Here is a 15,521-nt window from a genome sequence, read left to right on the forward strand (position 1 = left end):
AGTCAGGAATGGACGCCAGGGATCTGGACATGTGGTGGGCAGGTAAGTCAAAGCCGGATAAGTATGATGCCTCGCTGAAACAGAATGAGACCACCATGATCCACCAGATAGTGGCTTCTCTGTCTCTGCCCCCCCCCCCACACACACAGCCTTAAAAATGACCGACTAAAGGTGGTCTCTTGAATCTTGAGACGAATTGCCTCAGATTTATCATTGGCATTACCTTGAAAAACTTGCCTCTGTGCCAGTGCCTTGAGAAGACAGTGGTGCCACCATGTAGTGACACACACAGCAATCTTTGTGTATGTGGTAAATGAGAGACAAAGCCTAATGCCTATCTAAACACTAACTGAACTCAAGATGCTCAGGTGTGGTTAAAGAATGAATGCTAAGGTAGCTTTTTGTAAAAGTTAACACCAACAGATGGTGCTCATGCTCTACTACAGCAGATTAATCCTTCATTCAGTGTTCATGATCATTTCATCAGTCTCCTTAGGGGAACTCAATATCTGATAAAATTAAGATGACAAGGGACTGTGACGCACATATCACATTTTGAGCAAATCACATCAAACTAGCCAGTTGCCTTTATGCATGAGCCACACTTAAGAAACAGTTAGCTAGTTTAACTAACTAGATTAGGCCCCAGGTAACATCAGTAATCCTCATATATCGAGGTAAATCTGATATATATCAATATCATATATGTATATTTTCAGGTTTTTATCAACCTGACAACACAAAAAGAAATTCAGTACTGGCCAATAAGTGAAGTATGGAAGATGTTGAAACACCTCAGCTCACTCAATATATAGACTGCTGTGCATTTGTGTCAGTGCATACCCTCAGTATATCAGGTTATGACTATATCTTCACTACTAACTTGCCTTTTATCAAATCCTGTACATGTATGTCGGTCAGAACAAACTGCTTTGTCATACCATTTAGAAAGAGTAAATATTTCCACGAGATGTGCTTTAGTTATTCTGCAGCAGATATCTAAATCGACTATATCAATTTCTCCTAAATACCCAATCTACTTTAATCTACATCCTCTGCCAAAATACCTCTGAGATCTCACCCCCTTCATTAGTACAAATGAAACTTCATTGATTTTGCTTCTCAGTAAATCCACCGTATAATGACAGTGTCAGAATGGGGCTGATGCTTTTGTTTTGTAGATGGAACCAAATACCAAGCCATGATGAAAATGACATTAGAAGACATTGGCTATCTACATGAACTGTATATAGTGATTTTACATGAGGCACATATGCAACGGTAAGCTAGGTTAAAAAGCTTATGGGAGTGCATGCTTGACAAAAACTGCCAAGTCATGCTACGTAAAATGGAGGAAAATACAGACATTGAGTCATAAGTGTCTGCAGCAGCATGGGATTCTGGGGAATGTAGTCTACACATGGGGAGGAGGGGGGAGCAAACGCAGCATCCATGAGAGTGTGGTGTGCATGTGCTTGTGTACTGTATGTACTTTTTGTGCAAATGTGGTTGTGAGCATGTGTTCATGTGGGTGTCAGTGTGTGTTTTGATGCAGGAGTTTGTATCGATGCAATTTCAATTCAGTCACCTCAGTGCTGAAACATATTAAGGAAGGAAGAAAGTAGCAAAATATAATTCACCGTCTGATGAAAACACAATCACACCAACTATCATTCATGAAAGAGCAAATGATCTGATTATTTCAGGACCAAGATTATTAAATGGTCCTTAAGCCTTAGTGGTTATTTTATCAGTTGAAACTTATCTATTCACTGGAAATTTCTATCAGTTCAGTACACTGCGATTCCACTGGTCAGAGCTTTCATCAGCTCAAGGGAATGTTTACCATCTGATGCCGTCATGCTTCATGTGTCAGATTACCCTGCCTTTTGGTGACCATCCAGGCTGTCTTCCATTGACTTCATCTTTTCATCCAATCAGAATGTTGTAGTAAAAAACAACAGTTACTTTGCATGGTAACTGTCTTAATGCCACATTCTGGTTGGCTGAATATTCTGAAAGACAAGTGTAATAGACTGAAGACAGCCTTGAAGCATGCGAGTAATACAGAGGCCTTTTATCAATAAGTGTAATTTGCTTATTTTTTTATAACTGATTCCTAGGAAATATGGACATGTTAAAATGTGCTATCACTGATTTTTCATTAGCTTATGAGACAATCTTTACAAGTGTGCAGTAAGAAAATAAAATTCAAGAGCACAGTGAAAGATATGGCGTTCAAGTAAAACAGTTATAACATCTTGTTGCTGGAGGAACTGAATTGAAATTACTCCAAAATTGGCAACAGGTCAAAGATGAAATGGTACATGAGATCAGAGAGCAAGTAAGAAGCATGGGGGAGGGAGTGGGAGGACGGAGTGAAGGATGGATGGATGGAGGGAGGGATGACAGAAGTAAAGGGTAAAAAGAGAGATAGTTACTACAGAGCTGGTTGCAGGGGCAGACTTTTTTCACCATCTTCCCTGTGCGGCCAGGAGACAACGATTGGAGGATTGGGAGAGAGTCAACAGTTAAACCCCACCCACAACACCCTTCAGTCAAACACAATGCATTTTAGGAGTATCAGAACTGTAAGTAATCGACTAACAACATATGGGTTGGGTTTCCAAAGAACAGTTTAGCGCTGAGATTAACATTTTGCCATTGTTGTGAGTGACGGACCAGGTGACTACAGATGTGTGATCGCCACGGTGAAAAGTGACTATTAAAACTCTAAGGCAGCACCCCAGAGAGTGGGGTTTGGAAAAAGTAGATATGCGTTTTGCACAATATTTTGGTTGCTTTAAATGCATCTATATAAAGGTGCAGTTGTTGCACACAATTTCTCCATAATGTATAGCAACACACTGCAACCTTTATCGCTGTTCAGTTTTCAGTCTTTTAATGGTCTCAAATTCAACAAAAACTCTCACCAATTCAAAAAGTTTCAGAAATGTCTGTGTAATCAATGACTATGTACCAGACCGACCAACTAAACACATCACTGCAGCAACGCTGCCATTGCTGCACAACTGGACAACTCGGTAAAGACGATCTCTTTTCAAAAGGCCATGATAAATGGGCAATGCTATGAGACAGCAGAGATGAGTAATATCACTTTACACAGAGATGATAGGGGATAAGCACATCAGATTGATGTAGACAATACTCTATTTTGAAGGATAAAAGCCTAACGAAAACTACAGTTTAATTCCTACACAAAAGATCCATTCAGGAGGATTTTGAGGTAAACCTTAATTTACAAATTTCCTGGTGATTCCACAAAACATACATATTTTGTTTGTAAAAGTCCAGGAAATAACCAGACACCATCAGGCCATTCATTATTTTGGAGACAAACTGGTGAATATCTCCCCTTGGAATGAAATCTCTAAAATATTTTAAGCTTTAAGTTTAAACATTACTGTATATATCATACTGGTTATCTTTATGAAGGTAATATTACCTTTCTACACAGTCCCAATAAGTTGTCTATTTATCATGGTTTTAAGCTGCTCTAGGTAAACCAACCCCTGCTTGTTGAGTGAATCTGAGTCCTTTCTACAGCTCACTGGGCCATACCAGAATTGGGTCAAATAAAGGACTGAATATAACACATACACTGCTGATAAGAATCAAAGCGGTTATCGTGGAAGTCAGTATGGTGTGATTGCCAATTTGGTTCATGTGTCACAATACAAGTAAACATCTACCTTCAAATCTGAATCTATTACTCAAAAGCACCTGATGTGCTTTTAGCATAAAGATTTTAAGACCCAGGTCTGCCTCTCCTCCCAACCTGGCTTTGGTTACAGGGGGATAAGTGAGGGTGAGAGGGAGTGAGGGGAGTGGGGAATAGGAAGTGAGGAAAGGAGAGAAGGAAGGTGGGAAGGAGGGAGAGGTGAGGGTTTGAGCTGCAGAGGGTTCAGAGACATTCACCAGCAACCTCCAGTAAAGAATAACACATTATGGCATCATTTCAGTTATATCTATATTCCCATCAGAGAGTGTAATTGCATGGTAATGACTATTTCCTTGGGTATGAACTGTCAATGGTAATTATTCATACAATTATTCATACCACGTTTTCTCTTTTTTTTCATTCCACTGACATGCTTTCACTTAAGTTGCATGCAGCTGTCATGATCTTGACAAAACTTACATAACTAAAAATCAGATGATCACAATAACTGCTCTAATACAATAACTGTAATGACACCAGTAGTACCTGAAACAATTAACGGGAGTATAGTTGGTATTTATAACAGTGCTGACTGCTTAAAACCATCACCATCTTTTAAGAAAAATGTCAAGTAAAATGGAAACAAAAGAAAGAAAATTTTGAAAAATATTATTTAAGTAAACTATATAAAAAAGGAAAACGTTATTATTTATAGTGATTTTTTTTAATAAAAAAATAAAACCCCATCAGAAATCTCAAGTCATCAGGTCTGGATGTGTCTTTCCTTGTTAGTTTGCTTATTACCACAAAAACAAAGCTCAGCACTGGAAGTGGCCAGGGCTTGAAATAAAGAGATGCACAAAACCTTTCTATCTTTCATCCTAAGCTCCTTTTAGTATTTCTATCCTAAACACAATTCTCATCAGAAAAGAAAGAAACATCTCTATTTTCTGCATGCTGTGGCTTTGACGCTTGAACTCCTGAGATATTGACAACTTGGGTTTTTAGGCGTAGCCTGTTCTCCTGATGCTCTTATTGTATGTCGTGAAGAGAAACTTGTAATATGAATTTAGCTGTAAGACACGGGCACCAGCAAAATCATGCTACTGTATATGTTGCAGTAGCTGGTGAACTGTCCAAATCAACTAGTCAGTGTGATAGGCAGTTAACAGACGATAAATATTCCCTAACAAATAACCTATCTCAAGCTAAAAAAAAAAAAATCAAATCGGTCAGAAGAATTTACACTCACTATGGTTGCTGACTGGTGAAAAAGTTAGTTTAACGCCCTGGAAATAATGTTAAGATGGTTGTCACTACGCACACATGGGTGAAAATATTAATTTCTGTGACGACATAGTCAAAACTCTACTTAAGCCTCGAGGGTGTTCAGTAGGGAATGAAATATCCACCTGTATCCTCACTAACATAATATTACTGCAAGTACAATTCTTTCAACGATGTTATTATTCATCGTTTTCTACAGTTAATGACACTGGTGCTGGATGAGGAGGTTAGTGATGTCTTGCTTGCTGAGGAAGACTTGGGTAAAGGAAAGAGGGCAGGATGGGAAAGAGTAAAAGAAATGGCTTTAAGAGAGAGAAAGAAAGACAACTGCCATGTTTCCCTCCATGTATTTTATGTGGAATTATGATGTATCAAATTGGAAAAGTTGAATTGCCAACAGTGATATCATTTCCTTAATATCCCAAATGAATCTGAAATTTACTATTACGTGCACAAGAGTCAGCACATTTGGTTTAATCTTGAATTAATATGAAATACCAACATCAGTTGATACAGTAGATAAATGACACATGCCTGATAATAATCACATTGTGAGAAAAGGGATTTTTTTTCTTTAGTAGTTCAGTGTTCAAGAGGCCTTTTTTATTGGATTGAACTAGGCTCATTCACATTTTGTCCTTTGAGCTTCAGAGTTTTGCTTGAAATAGATGAAGAGGAAGTGCTAAGGAACAGAAGTGAATATCATCAGAGAGAGTCGAAGAGGAAGCAGGAAGCTCTGGGATGTGAGGAAGACTTGTTGAAGACTATCACTGTTGTATGAGCCTTTGGTGCCTCCTATATGGTTGTTGTTTCTGCCAGAATGGGATGTATAAAAGATCAGTTTGTGGTGGACACGTATTGGGGATAGAATTCACCCCAGGAACTAAGGGTTAAGTCAGGGTTGCCCTGGCAGGTTAACGCAGGGTTAAGTTATGGTTGTTCAGCCAGTTTTCTGATTATTCTTGCCGCCTCCGCTCAGTCGAGCTGTGGTTTTGTTGTCTCTCTGATTTACCGTTGATTAAAGAAAGTTGCCTACACGGCTAAAGTGTGAACCTACGATCTTCTCCGTTCCTTCGGCTCTACAAGTTAATGAATCTACATTAAATGTCGTATCTAATTAGCTTGTTCCTTTCCTTCTTTGCTTGCTCTGCTTTTCAATCTAGATTTTACATTAAGACGAGGTAAAGAACAGGACTTCCGACTTTTAATTTTGCTGGCCTGAGAAAAGACCTCCTTCACCTTATCGTCCAAATGTTTAGGATATCATAGAGTGAATAATTAAAGGAGTAACCTTACAGTTACAATGTGCAGTTACTGCAGAAAGCAATGTAATCTGGATGAGGTCTAAACAAATGGTTGATGACTCTACAGGCAGTAGCAAAAGTATTGGGACGATTAACTAGTTTTCTATGCTGTGTTATATCATAATATGAATTAAGTATAAAGAAGAAGAGCATCCTGGCAGGCTGTCCAGGGTGTCTCCCCACCTGCCGCCCAATGACTGCTGGGCTAGGCTCCAGCATCCCCGCGACCCTGAGAGCAGGATAAGCGGTTTGGATAATGGATGGAAGAAAGAGCATGAGGCAAAAAACAAAAGAATATTAAGATATAGTCATACTAGGTTTTACTGGGTACCATGGGAAACCATACTGAAACAACGATACTTACAAAGACTCCTATCTAAATGCGTACACTATCCCTTACATTGATTTAATGAAAACCAATGTTTGCAGTTCTTGGACAAAAAAATCTATCTAAAGGAAATATATTAAGGTTACTGATCAATCTGTGGAGCATCAGTGTCCTGGAGAAAGCTCCTATTTCTCATTTTGCCATTTTTCTCCAGTAAATTAAGTTAACATTGCGGCACATATGTGTAGTGATGTATGCTGAGGGGAAAATTAACAGTAGTTAGACGTTAGATAGATGTTAGTATTTAGATGTAAATTCTGGCTATGGCTGTAATGAGTTGAGATTTAAAGATTTGTGTTCGATGCCAGAAATCTGTTTTCATTTCTCTGACTTACAAAATGATGAATTTTGAAATTAGCTCGCCACTATGGCAGGTTTGTTTCCTGCACCGACTGTGAAAAATTTTATCAGTTAGAGAAAAGAGGGCTTGTGGCTATATATTTGAAATGCAGGTCAGGCTGGAATGATCCTAGCAGGAAGTCAACGCCCTGCCCTTCAACCAAATACTATTTCCTTGTGCGAGACACCTAACCTCCATTGATCTATTGAAGCTGCTCAATCACCAGCAGCAGACAAGCGTGTTTGTATGAACCATCTTGTAGGTAGGTGTAAATGTTGTTTGTGCTTGATATTAGAATACATGCATGATAAGTTTCCTCTAAGACTGAATCAAGGTTAATTATGAAATTTCTACCAAGCAGATTTCTGTAGGACACTAACGATATCAGAAAGCAGAGGATCTTCTTCCACCAAAGAAGAAGACCCACAGGAAGACAAGATGACTCTAAGACTTGATGGCCAGAGAAAAACAAACGAACGAAATATTAAAAAAAATTAGAATAATAACAGTAAATAAGGAAGACAGGTAAAAGAGAAGGGCAAATAAATAAAGCGTTACACACAAAGAGCCAAGCAGGGCGTACTCAGAAAGCGCGTCCTCCTGCCGCCAGGCTTGAAGGCCAAACGCTCCGACCCCCAGCTGAACTTTACACAGCCTGAAGAGAGGGGCGAGGGAGAGAGAGGGAGGGAGGGAGATAGATAGATAGATAGATAGAGAGAGAGAGAGAGAGAGAGAGAGAGAGAGAGAGAGAGAGAAGAAATAAAAGGGATGAATAAAGAAGAGGAAGAGAAAGAAGAACGAGGGAGAGATGGTGAAGGGAAAAGTAGGGAAGGAGAACAAGGGAGGAGGAAGAGGAAGATAGGAAAAGACAGGAAGTAAGAGGGACAGCAGAGAGAGAGTATGCAAGATGGGGAACAAGAGAGGAAACCGTAAGATTAAGGAAAGAAAGGTGACGGAGAGAGATTAGAGACAGGAGATGAGAGAGAGGAGAGGAGAGAGAGAGGGCGGAAAAGAGAGACAGGTACAGATATACACAGGAATGTAACAGTCAGTTAGGCATCACACTGCTCACCACAAAGAGAGAGCGAAAGATTGAGAGAGGTAGAACGAGGTGTGGTGGTGACGTGTGTCTTGCTGTGAGGGAGTCAAGACGAACTCTCCTGCATGCACTTTGTTTTTCTGCTACATGCATATATGTGTGAGTGTGTGTCTTGCAGAGGGAAAACACCTAACACCTATGAGAGATTGTGCAGAGCTGGACAAGAATGAGGAGTTCAAGGTGGGAGATTTTTTTTCACATATCAAACTTTTCTTTAACTTTGGCCTTTTGAATGTGGGGTGAATGTTGAGAACCTCTTTTTTCCCCCCTCAGCCTATGCTGCATGGGGTTTATAGTGCAGGGCATACCTGGGGTGGGCGCACATAGGCTGGGCACAGAGAGCGCTGCCTCACTGGTGTAGGCCGAACACAGGTTGTCGCTGGAGGGAGAAGGTTTCAGGGGCTGGAGAAGGGAGCTGCTCCCAGAATCGGCTAACCCTGCTGGGGCTAACAGAGCTAGCTGGCCTGGGTAGATGGTGGGAACGCTCTGGGCGGACAAAGTGCTGCCTGGATATAGCACACGGCATAGGCAAGACAAGATGGGAAAGGCACACCAAGAAGAAGAAGGTCACACACAAATACACACACAAAGATGACATGGAATCAGAGACAGAGAGACAGACATACAGAGTAGACAGACAATGGAAGGAGTCAGAAATCCCCAAGCTTTGAGCCTGCTCAAGCAAAAACCCACAAGCATATGTAATCAAGCAGATAAAAAAAAAACACAATCATGAATAAAATACACATATAAACAGGGAATCACACACATACACACAACTGACTACCCTTGATTAGGAGTAGAGGAGTGGTTGTACAATTAATCTTTGCAGCTTTGTGAACACTTACTGCTGATTGCCCAGCTGATTCTGGAGAACTTGAAACCATTGTCATGAGTTATTGGACTAGAGTTACAGTTTGTGTTAAATGTTTGTTACTTTACCTTTCCTGGCTACAAAAGACTGATTTGGAGTTAAAAGAATAGAGATGGTAAGGTATTAGGGTCAACGTTTAGTTACAAATGCCTGGAACAAGAGGCTACCTGGCTGTAGTGGACTCTTGCTGCCATGTGTGGAGCTGGTCCTGGAGGACTTGGATGATTTGCTCTTGGTGGGCCGTCGCCTCCTGCCGGCCAAAGCCACTACTGGAGGAAGCACTGCAGCTGGAGGAACCTGCATGCACAGCAAACAGCCAATGGTCCCTTTGCACGTCACGTTGAGTTCATGTTCATAAGACTTGTTCCTGAGTTGGTGTCTTGAAAGGAATTAAATCAGTAGTGTTTGCTTACCACTTCCTAACTCAAGGCTCTAAACCCTAAATATTTCATGGTCGTGCACTCTGGCAGGAGGAGAGTAAAATCTTCCTCAAATGAACAACACCTAAGTTTTGGTGTTGTGTATGTGAAAATCTTTAATGTTGCCTGCATGATGTCTTCTCTTACCTTTCCCAGCCTTGTGAAGAGATTGTCAATTTCCTCCTTCTGACGGCAGTGGAGGGCCTGGATCTCACGCATGTGCCTGGCAGAGGAGAGTGGAAAAAAATAAGAGAAAGAAAAGCAATAATGGAGGACATTAAAGAGACAGAAAATACAAATTAGATAGTAATTTCTTCACTTTCTTTTACCATAGATTGTTGGAGTATGTTTGCTCTTGTTCAGCAATTACTAACTTCTCCTAATGACACCTGCCATGTGGCTCTACAGTCTTTCTGCCATAACTGTCCAAGCCACTGTGGGATTTTGAACCAGCAAGGCCACACCGGTTCAAAACTACCTTTCTGTAAACATTAGACTACCTCTGCCATCCAATTTGTCCAGTGAACTAAGCAGGGTTTTTTTGGGGGGGTTGTGCTAACCACAGTATCATATGCTGACAATTCTATTTACGCTCTTATGTATGAAAATAAATTACAATCTAAGTTGACATGATAGGTTTGCTTTGATTTTACTAGCATCAGTGTAATTGACTACAGAGAGAGCGAGAGTGAGAGAGACAGAGAGGATGAAGGCCCAGTTTTTTCAAAAGCAGTGAATCTTCAAAGAGTAAGAGGAGGAGGAGGGGGAGAAGCAGTGGGAAAAAGAGGAGTGGAGACAGAGAACACAAACAGAGACGTGGAGAGAGAGAGAGAGAGAGAGGGGTAGAGAATAAGGTGGTGGCTGCTGTTATTGCAGGAGTAGAGAGGGAGGAGTCACTTTTCCTGGAGGTGGTAATTTTCCTTATCAAAGCTGAACAGGGGAGGGGAACAGAAGATGGAGAATGGAGCTGAACACAGCCTAATTTTCTGTGAGGCATTGGAGAGGAGAGGAGAGGAGGAGGAATAAGGACAAAAAGAGAGAAACACCAAGGAGAAGAAATAAGGGTGAACCACACAAACTAATACGTACTTTTCTCTCAGGCGGTTGACCTCCCGTTTAAAGTCCTCATCCTCAAACTCTGAGTCGTTGTCGCTGCTGACATAGGAGTTGTTGAAGGAGTTGTTGTTTAGACTTGGCAGAGAGGATTTATGGGTGGAATCCGGACTCAGGATCTGCTGAGGCCCACTTGGGCCATTGGCAGCATGGGCAACAGATAGTGGATCTTGCCCGGCCTCAGAGCTCTGCTCCTGGGCACAACTGACCAAGAACCGCCCCACCTGGGCCTCAGTCTTGGTGGTAACCTGGAGTGGAAAAAAAAAAGGGGGATTGCAAGAAATAATAAATGACAGAATGGATGGAAGAATGGCACGACAAATGGAATAATACAGGATGGGTAAGCAAGGAAGTAAGGGAAGTGTGGAGATGAAAGAATAAATGAATATATGAATATATGCATGTGTGAATTTGTGACTGAATGAACAAATGAATTAAACTGCATTTATTCAACTGCAGCTTTGATTTGGAACCGTTATCTAAAAGATCTAGAAGAATGTGAGACCCAACGTGTGTCTGACATTCTTGTGTAAGAAGTGGGGTTGTTGTGAAGCGTCTAGGGTGTTGGTGTAGTGTTCTGTGCCTGTCACGTCTCACTCTCAACCTTCACCGCTGGCTAGCAGAAATGCGAACAGGAGAGCCAAGCACCTAAGTCTCTCCCTGCCAGTACATATCCTCTCCAACAGCAAGCCCTATGTAGTGACTCCTCATGGTAACTGGGTACACCTCGGACTCTGGCTGAACTACAAGGGACTCAGAGGAGGTCTGGCCCCTAGACGTGCAGTACGCAGGCCCACCGGTGTGTGGATATTCCCTGATGCCCACGAACCAGCCCCCAGCTATGGGTTAAATCGTGCCACTGCTTAGTGGCTACCTCGGGAGAGGAATAGGCTACGGGAGTAAACCCCTACAGAAAATCAACACCCACAGTGCCGTTGTTTTTTGTTTTTCTTGCCCTTTTGTATCTGTTTAAGTCAGAGAGTACTGCTGGTGTCGTGTGTGGCTGCCGCTTCTCCCTCTCGTAGCCTCCCTTCCCATCCACCCCTGTATGTTTGTGTTATGTTTATCTGTTATCTTGTTTCACCACCGTTTATTGTAAAACGACTTTGAGTGTTAGAAAAGCGCTTTATAAGTTTAATTTATTATTATTATTATTATTATCTATCGATTGAGGATAAAAAGAAAATCTGCAAAATACAGGTTCCATATTTCCATCTGTAGAAGTACGACAGCCTTTTAAAGTACTTTCATTTTGTTTAAACACCGAGTAAAAGCAAGCCGATCAAAAGTTCCCAAATAATTAAGTAGCTCTGTACAGTTGCACAGATAGACATGACATAAGCAATTTGATGGATGCTTAAATCAGGTCAGTATACATCAGCATGAACTACTACATCAACGACTACAGTCTCTCTATCCATCTTTCTATCCCCAGCTAGTACCATGAGTGCATACACCTTCAGAAGGGGTAGTCCCAGTGGTAATGGAAGTCCTAACTCTGGCAATGCTAGTGCAGGAAGCAGGAAATACCTGGAAACGTCCGATGGTGGCGGTGGGCTGTGGAGAGGGGCAAGGGGAAGGACATGGGGAGGAATGGCGGGACTCCTCCAGCATCCGTTGGGGGACGGGAGAGAGTAGTCCATCCACCACATCTCCACCTCCCTTTCCTCCTCCTCCTCTCAGAGGAGATGAGGAGGCCTTGTGCAGTGTGTTCTCAGGGCTGGAGAGAGTGGAGGATGAGGAAGTGGAAGAAGAGGAAGAGGTGGTGGTGGTAGTAGAAGAGGAGGATTCCATGCAGACAGGACAAGGGATTGGAGTTTCGTCCGTAGCCAAAGAAACCTAGAGAAGATCATGGGAATGAGCAAGACACAGATGGAGAAAGAGAGGGAGCAAGTGAAGTGAGAGATAGAGAGAGAGAAATTATATCCATTAGTTTTTTCCACTAAATTGTTCAAATGTTTAATAAAAAATGATAATTTTCCATTCAGAATTAACGTTCAGGTAAGTTAAAAAAAAAAAAAAAAAGAAATATATATAAAGTTCATTAGTTAATAGAGAAATGTGCATTTCACTCTGGGACCCAGGGGTCAATAAGATAGATACACCATTCAGGACAAGCTTGTTTCTTTTTAATGAGAACAATACATGACGAAAGTCCTATTACGTGTCTTCTCAATAGCTGCCACCTCTCTCTGGAACTCCCCGCCCAAACACAGACTGCACTGATCTGTCCACATTCAAATCACTAATCAAAACTCACCTTTTCAGAATTGCGCTTAATGTGTGATTAATGTTGTGTGTTATATAATTTTGGTGTGTTACTTTTATGTTTATTTCAGCTTATGTAAAGCACTTTTGTGTACCCAGTAAAATCATCATCATCAGTTTCGTAACCTATGGAGGTCGTAGGAGCACAGCTGATGCCTCAACAAGTCTCTTTCACCGTTCCCTATCCATCGGAGCTCTCCCCACCTCCACTACGCTCATCTGTAGCTATTCTCCGATGTTGTTTACCCAGGTTTTTCTCGGTCTCCCTCTCTTCCTAGTCTCTTTTACCAGGCCTTGCAGGATGTCCTTTGCAAGTGCCCTTTCCGTTCAGCAAACGTGCCCGAACCAGTTTAATTTCCCAGTAAAATAAAATAAATACCCAGTAAAAGACCTCGGAATAAAATGTATTATCATTATTAAGTGGGTAATTGATGAATTACCCCCTGACCCGTGCTTTTTTTTCCAGCACATTTGCAAAGGATAAAAGCCAAGTCTGAAATTCGGTTAAATGTAGTTGAATGCTGAGGTTCAGCAGTATGATGTGAACCTTGCACTGAAAAGATTTTCAAAACCTTCTTGCATCAACTCACTTGGCCTACTACATACATTTCAAACTGGGAGAAAACTGACAGAACTAACATGGCAAAAGCCAAATTACAGCCAAATTTAGAGGGAGTTCATTTCTCATGGGATTAATATTATCAGGGGAACTCTGTCTTGATAAAATTACAGTATGCAATTTGCGCTGGAATTTTTACTTGACAAATTACTGACATGACAGATTCATACAGGATAAAAATTATCAACGACCTCCGCAATAATTACAATTACTGGACATCTCCATATAATGCAAGTCCCTTACAAATAGGGCTTAAATTTTACCTGGAATCTCCCCAACTTGATTCCACCTGGAGGGTGCTGAGAGGTCACCGACTCCTCCTCCAGAGAGAAGGAAACTGGAAAACCAAAGAAGATATCTTAGATGGAAAGATGGTACAGACAGACAAACAGTTTTGATATAGGGATAGTACAGGTAGATAGTTGAGAGAGACATACACACATACAGGTATACAGATAGAGAGTATATTCATACTTGGTTGTCCTCCTGAGGGCATGCCGGTGAGAGAGGCCTGAGGGTAAAACGGAATGAGGGAACAAGTTACCATAAGTCACAATAACACACAGTAAATCTCTGAAAAACTACCATGCAAAAAGCATGGGTCTCATTCTCTGTCTTTCATCTACATTCGGACACACAGACCTGCACACACCGCAATCACAACACATCCCCTCTGCTTCTTCTGTAGTTTCAAACTGTGTGTGTTCACCTGTGTGTGTGTGCTGACGGGGACAGTCTCTGGGCTAAGGGCCCTCCTCAGCTGGGCATCCAAGTCCTCTAGAGGCTGCTGAGACTGAGGAAAAAATAAGAGTCAAAGACAAACACAACTTCACAAAGAAAACAAAAATGCCCGTGCGCACACACACACACGCACGCGCGCGCGCGCACGCACGCACGCACACACACGCACACACACACACACACACACACACACACACACACACACACAATACAAAGAGGGAGCGTGCATTTGAGCAGCCACACATACACATACTGAGCCTTCATACGTGCACATACAGTTAAGGTCAAAATTATTAGCCCCTTTTATGAAATCAAACAAAACCCTGAAGTTTTCCATGGAAACGGCCATAACCAAAAGTGTTTATAGTTTAATTGCATCCAAAAGATCAAAGACAAAATCTCCATCAAGCTTGATTAAGATATTTTACTGATGCGCTGAATTGAAACAAAAAAATAAAACAAAAATGACAGGGCCAAAATTATTAGCCCTCTGACAAAAAATAGTCAACAGTGTAACCTTTCTGACTCACAACCTCTTATGGTAGTTCCTTATTAGGTTGGCACATCTCTTGAGGGATCTTAGCCCATTCTTCCATGGCAAACTGTTCTAGCTCATCCAAATTCCGTGGTTTTCCAGCATGGACATTAACCTTGAGCTCCCGCCACAGATTCTCAATAGGATTGAGATCTGGGCTCTGAGAGGGCCACTCCAGGACCTTGATTTTGGTGTCCTTCAAAAAGTTTTGGACCAACTTGGATGTATGCTTCAGGTCATTGTCTTGCTGGAAGACCCAGCAGTGACCTAAAGCTAGACTGGCAGCAGATTTCTTTACATTATCCTTCAAACTGTCAACATAATCTTCTTTCTTCATGATCCCTTGCACCCGAACAAGGTTCCCTGTGCCTGAAGCAGCAAGACAGCCCCACAGCATTATGCTCTCACCACCATGTTTAACTGTGTTTTTAGGGTTGAAGGCCTCTCCCTTCCTTCACCAAACAAAAGCAACATCCATGTGCCCAAACAGCTCAAGTTTAGCCTCATCAGACCAAAGGACAGCCTTCCAAAACTCATGCCAATGTTTCAGATGTTCACGGGCAAACTTCAGTCTGGCTCTGATGTGCCGCTGTGTGAGCAATGGAGTTTTTCTTGGACGATGACCTCGAAGCCCACCACGATGAGGAGTCCTCACAACAGTCTTCCTTGAAACATCCAGTCCAGAAGAGGCCAGTTCAGCAACAATCATCTTGGCAGAGATGCGGGGATTGTTGCTGACATCTCTGATTATTTTCCTCTCCAAAGTTTTTGAAATCTTGCACTTTCGACCATGCCCAGGTTTGTTTCTAACAGGATTTGTCTCCTTGTGCTTTGCAATGATGCAACGTACAG

The 15,521-nt window shown here is 41.7% G+C and overlaps 1 protein-coding gene across 1 annotated transcript in view; it reads right to left on the bottom strand.

The window, feature by feature from the left end:
• Nucleotides 1-15,521, bottom strand: part of wnk1b (WNK lysine deficient protein kinase 1b) — a 169,345-nt gene that overhangs the window by 5,026 nt on the left and 148,798 nt on the right. Inside the window, exons 26-35 of the mRNA XM_056275931.1 lie at nucleotides 14,121-14,186; nucleotides 13,868-13,904; nucleotides 13,657-13,730; nucleotides 12,037-12,345; nucleotides 10,483-10,754; nucleotides 9,541-9,616; nucleotides 9,142-9,271; nucleotides 8,409-8,606; nucleotides 7,564-7,656; nucleotides 2,442-2,483 (exon numbers count right to left, since the gene is read on the bottom strand). Coding sequence (XP_056131906.1) covers nucleotides 2,442-2,483; nucleotides 7,564-7,656; nucleotides 8,409-8,606; nucleotides 9,142-9,271; nucleotides 9,541-9,616; nucleotides 10,483-10,754; nucleotides 12,037-12,345; nucleotides 13,657-13,730; nucleotides 13,868-13,904; nucleotides 14,121-14,186 — 1,297 coding nt within the window. The remainder of the gene's footprint in view (nucleotides 1-2,441; nucleotides 2,484-7,563; nucleotides 7,657-8,408; nucleotides 8,607-9,141; nucleotides 9,272-9,540; nucleotides 9,617-10,482; nucleotides 10,755-12,036; nucleotides 12,346-13,656; nucleotides 13,731-13,867; nucleotides 13,905-14,120; nucleotides 14,187-15,521) is intronic.

This window comes from Lampris incognitus, chromosome 3 (genome assembly GCF_029633865.1).
Source record: "Lampris incognitus isolate fLamInc1 chromosome 3, fLamInc1.hap2, whole genome shotgun sequence".
NCBI lineage: Eukaryota > Metazoa > Chordata > Actinopteri > Lampriformes > Lampridae > Lampris > Lampris incognitus.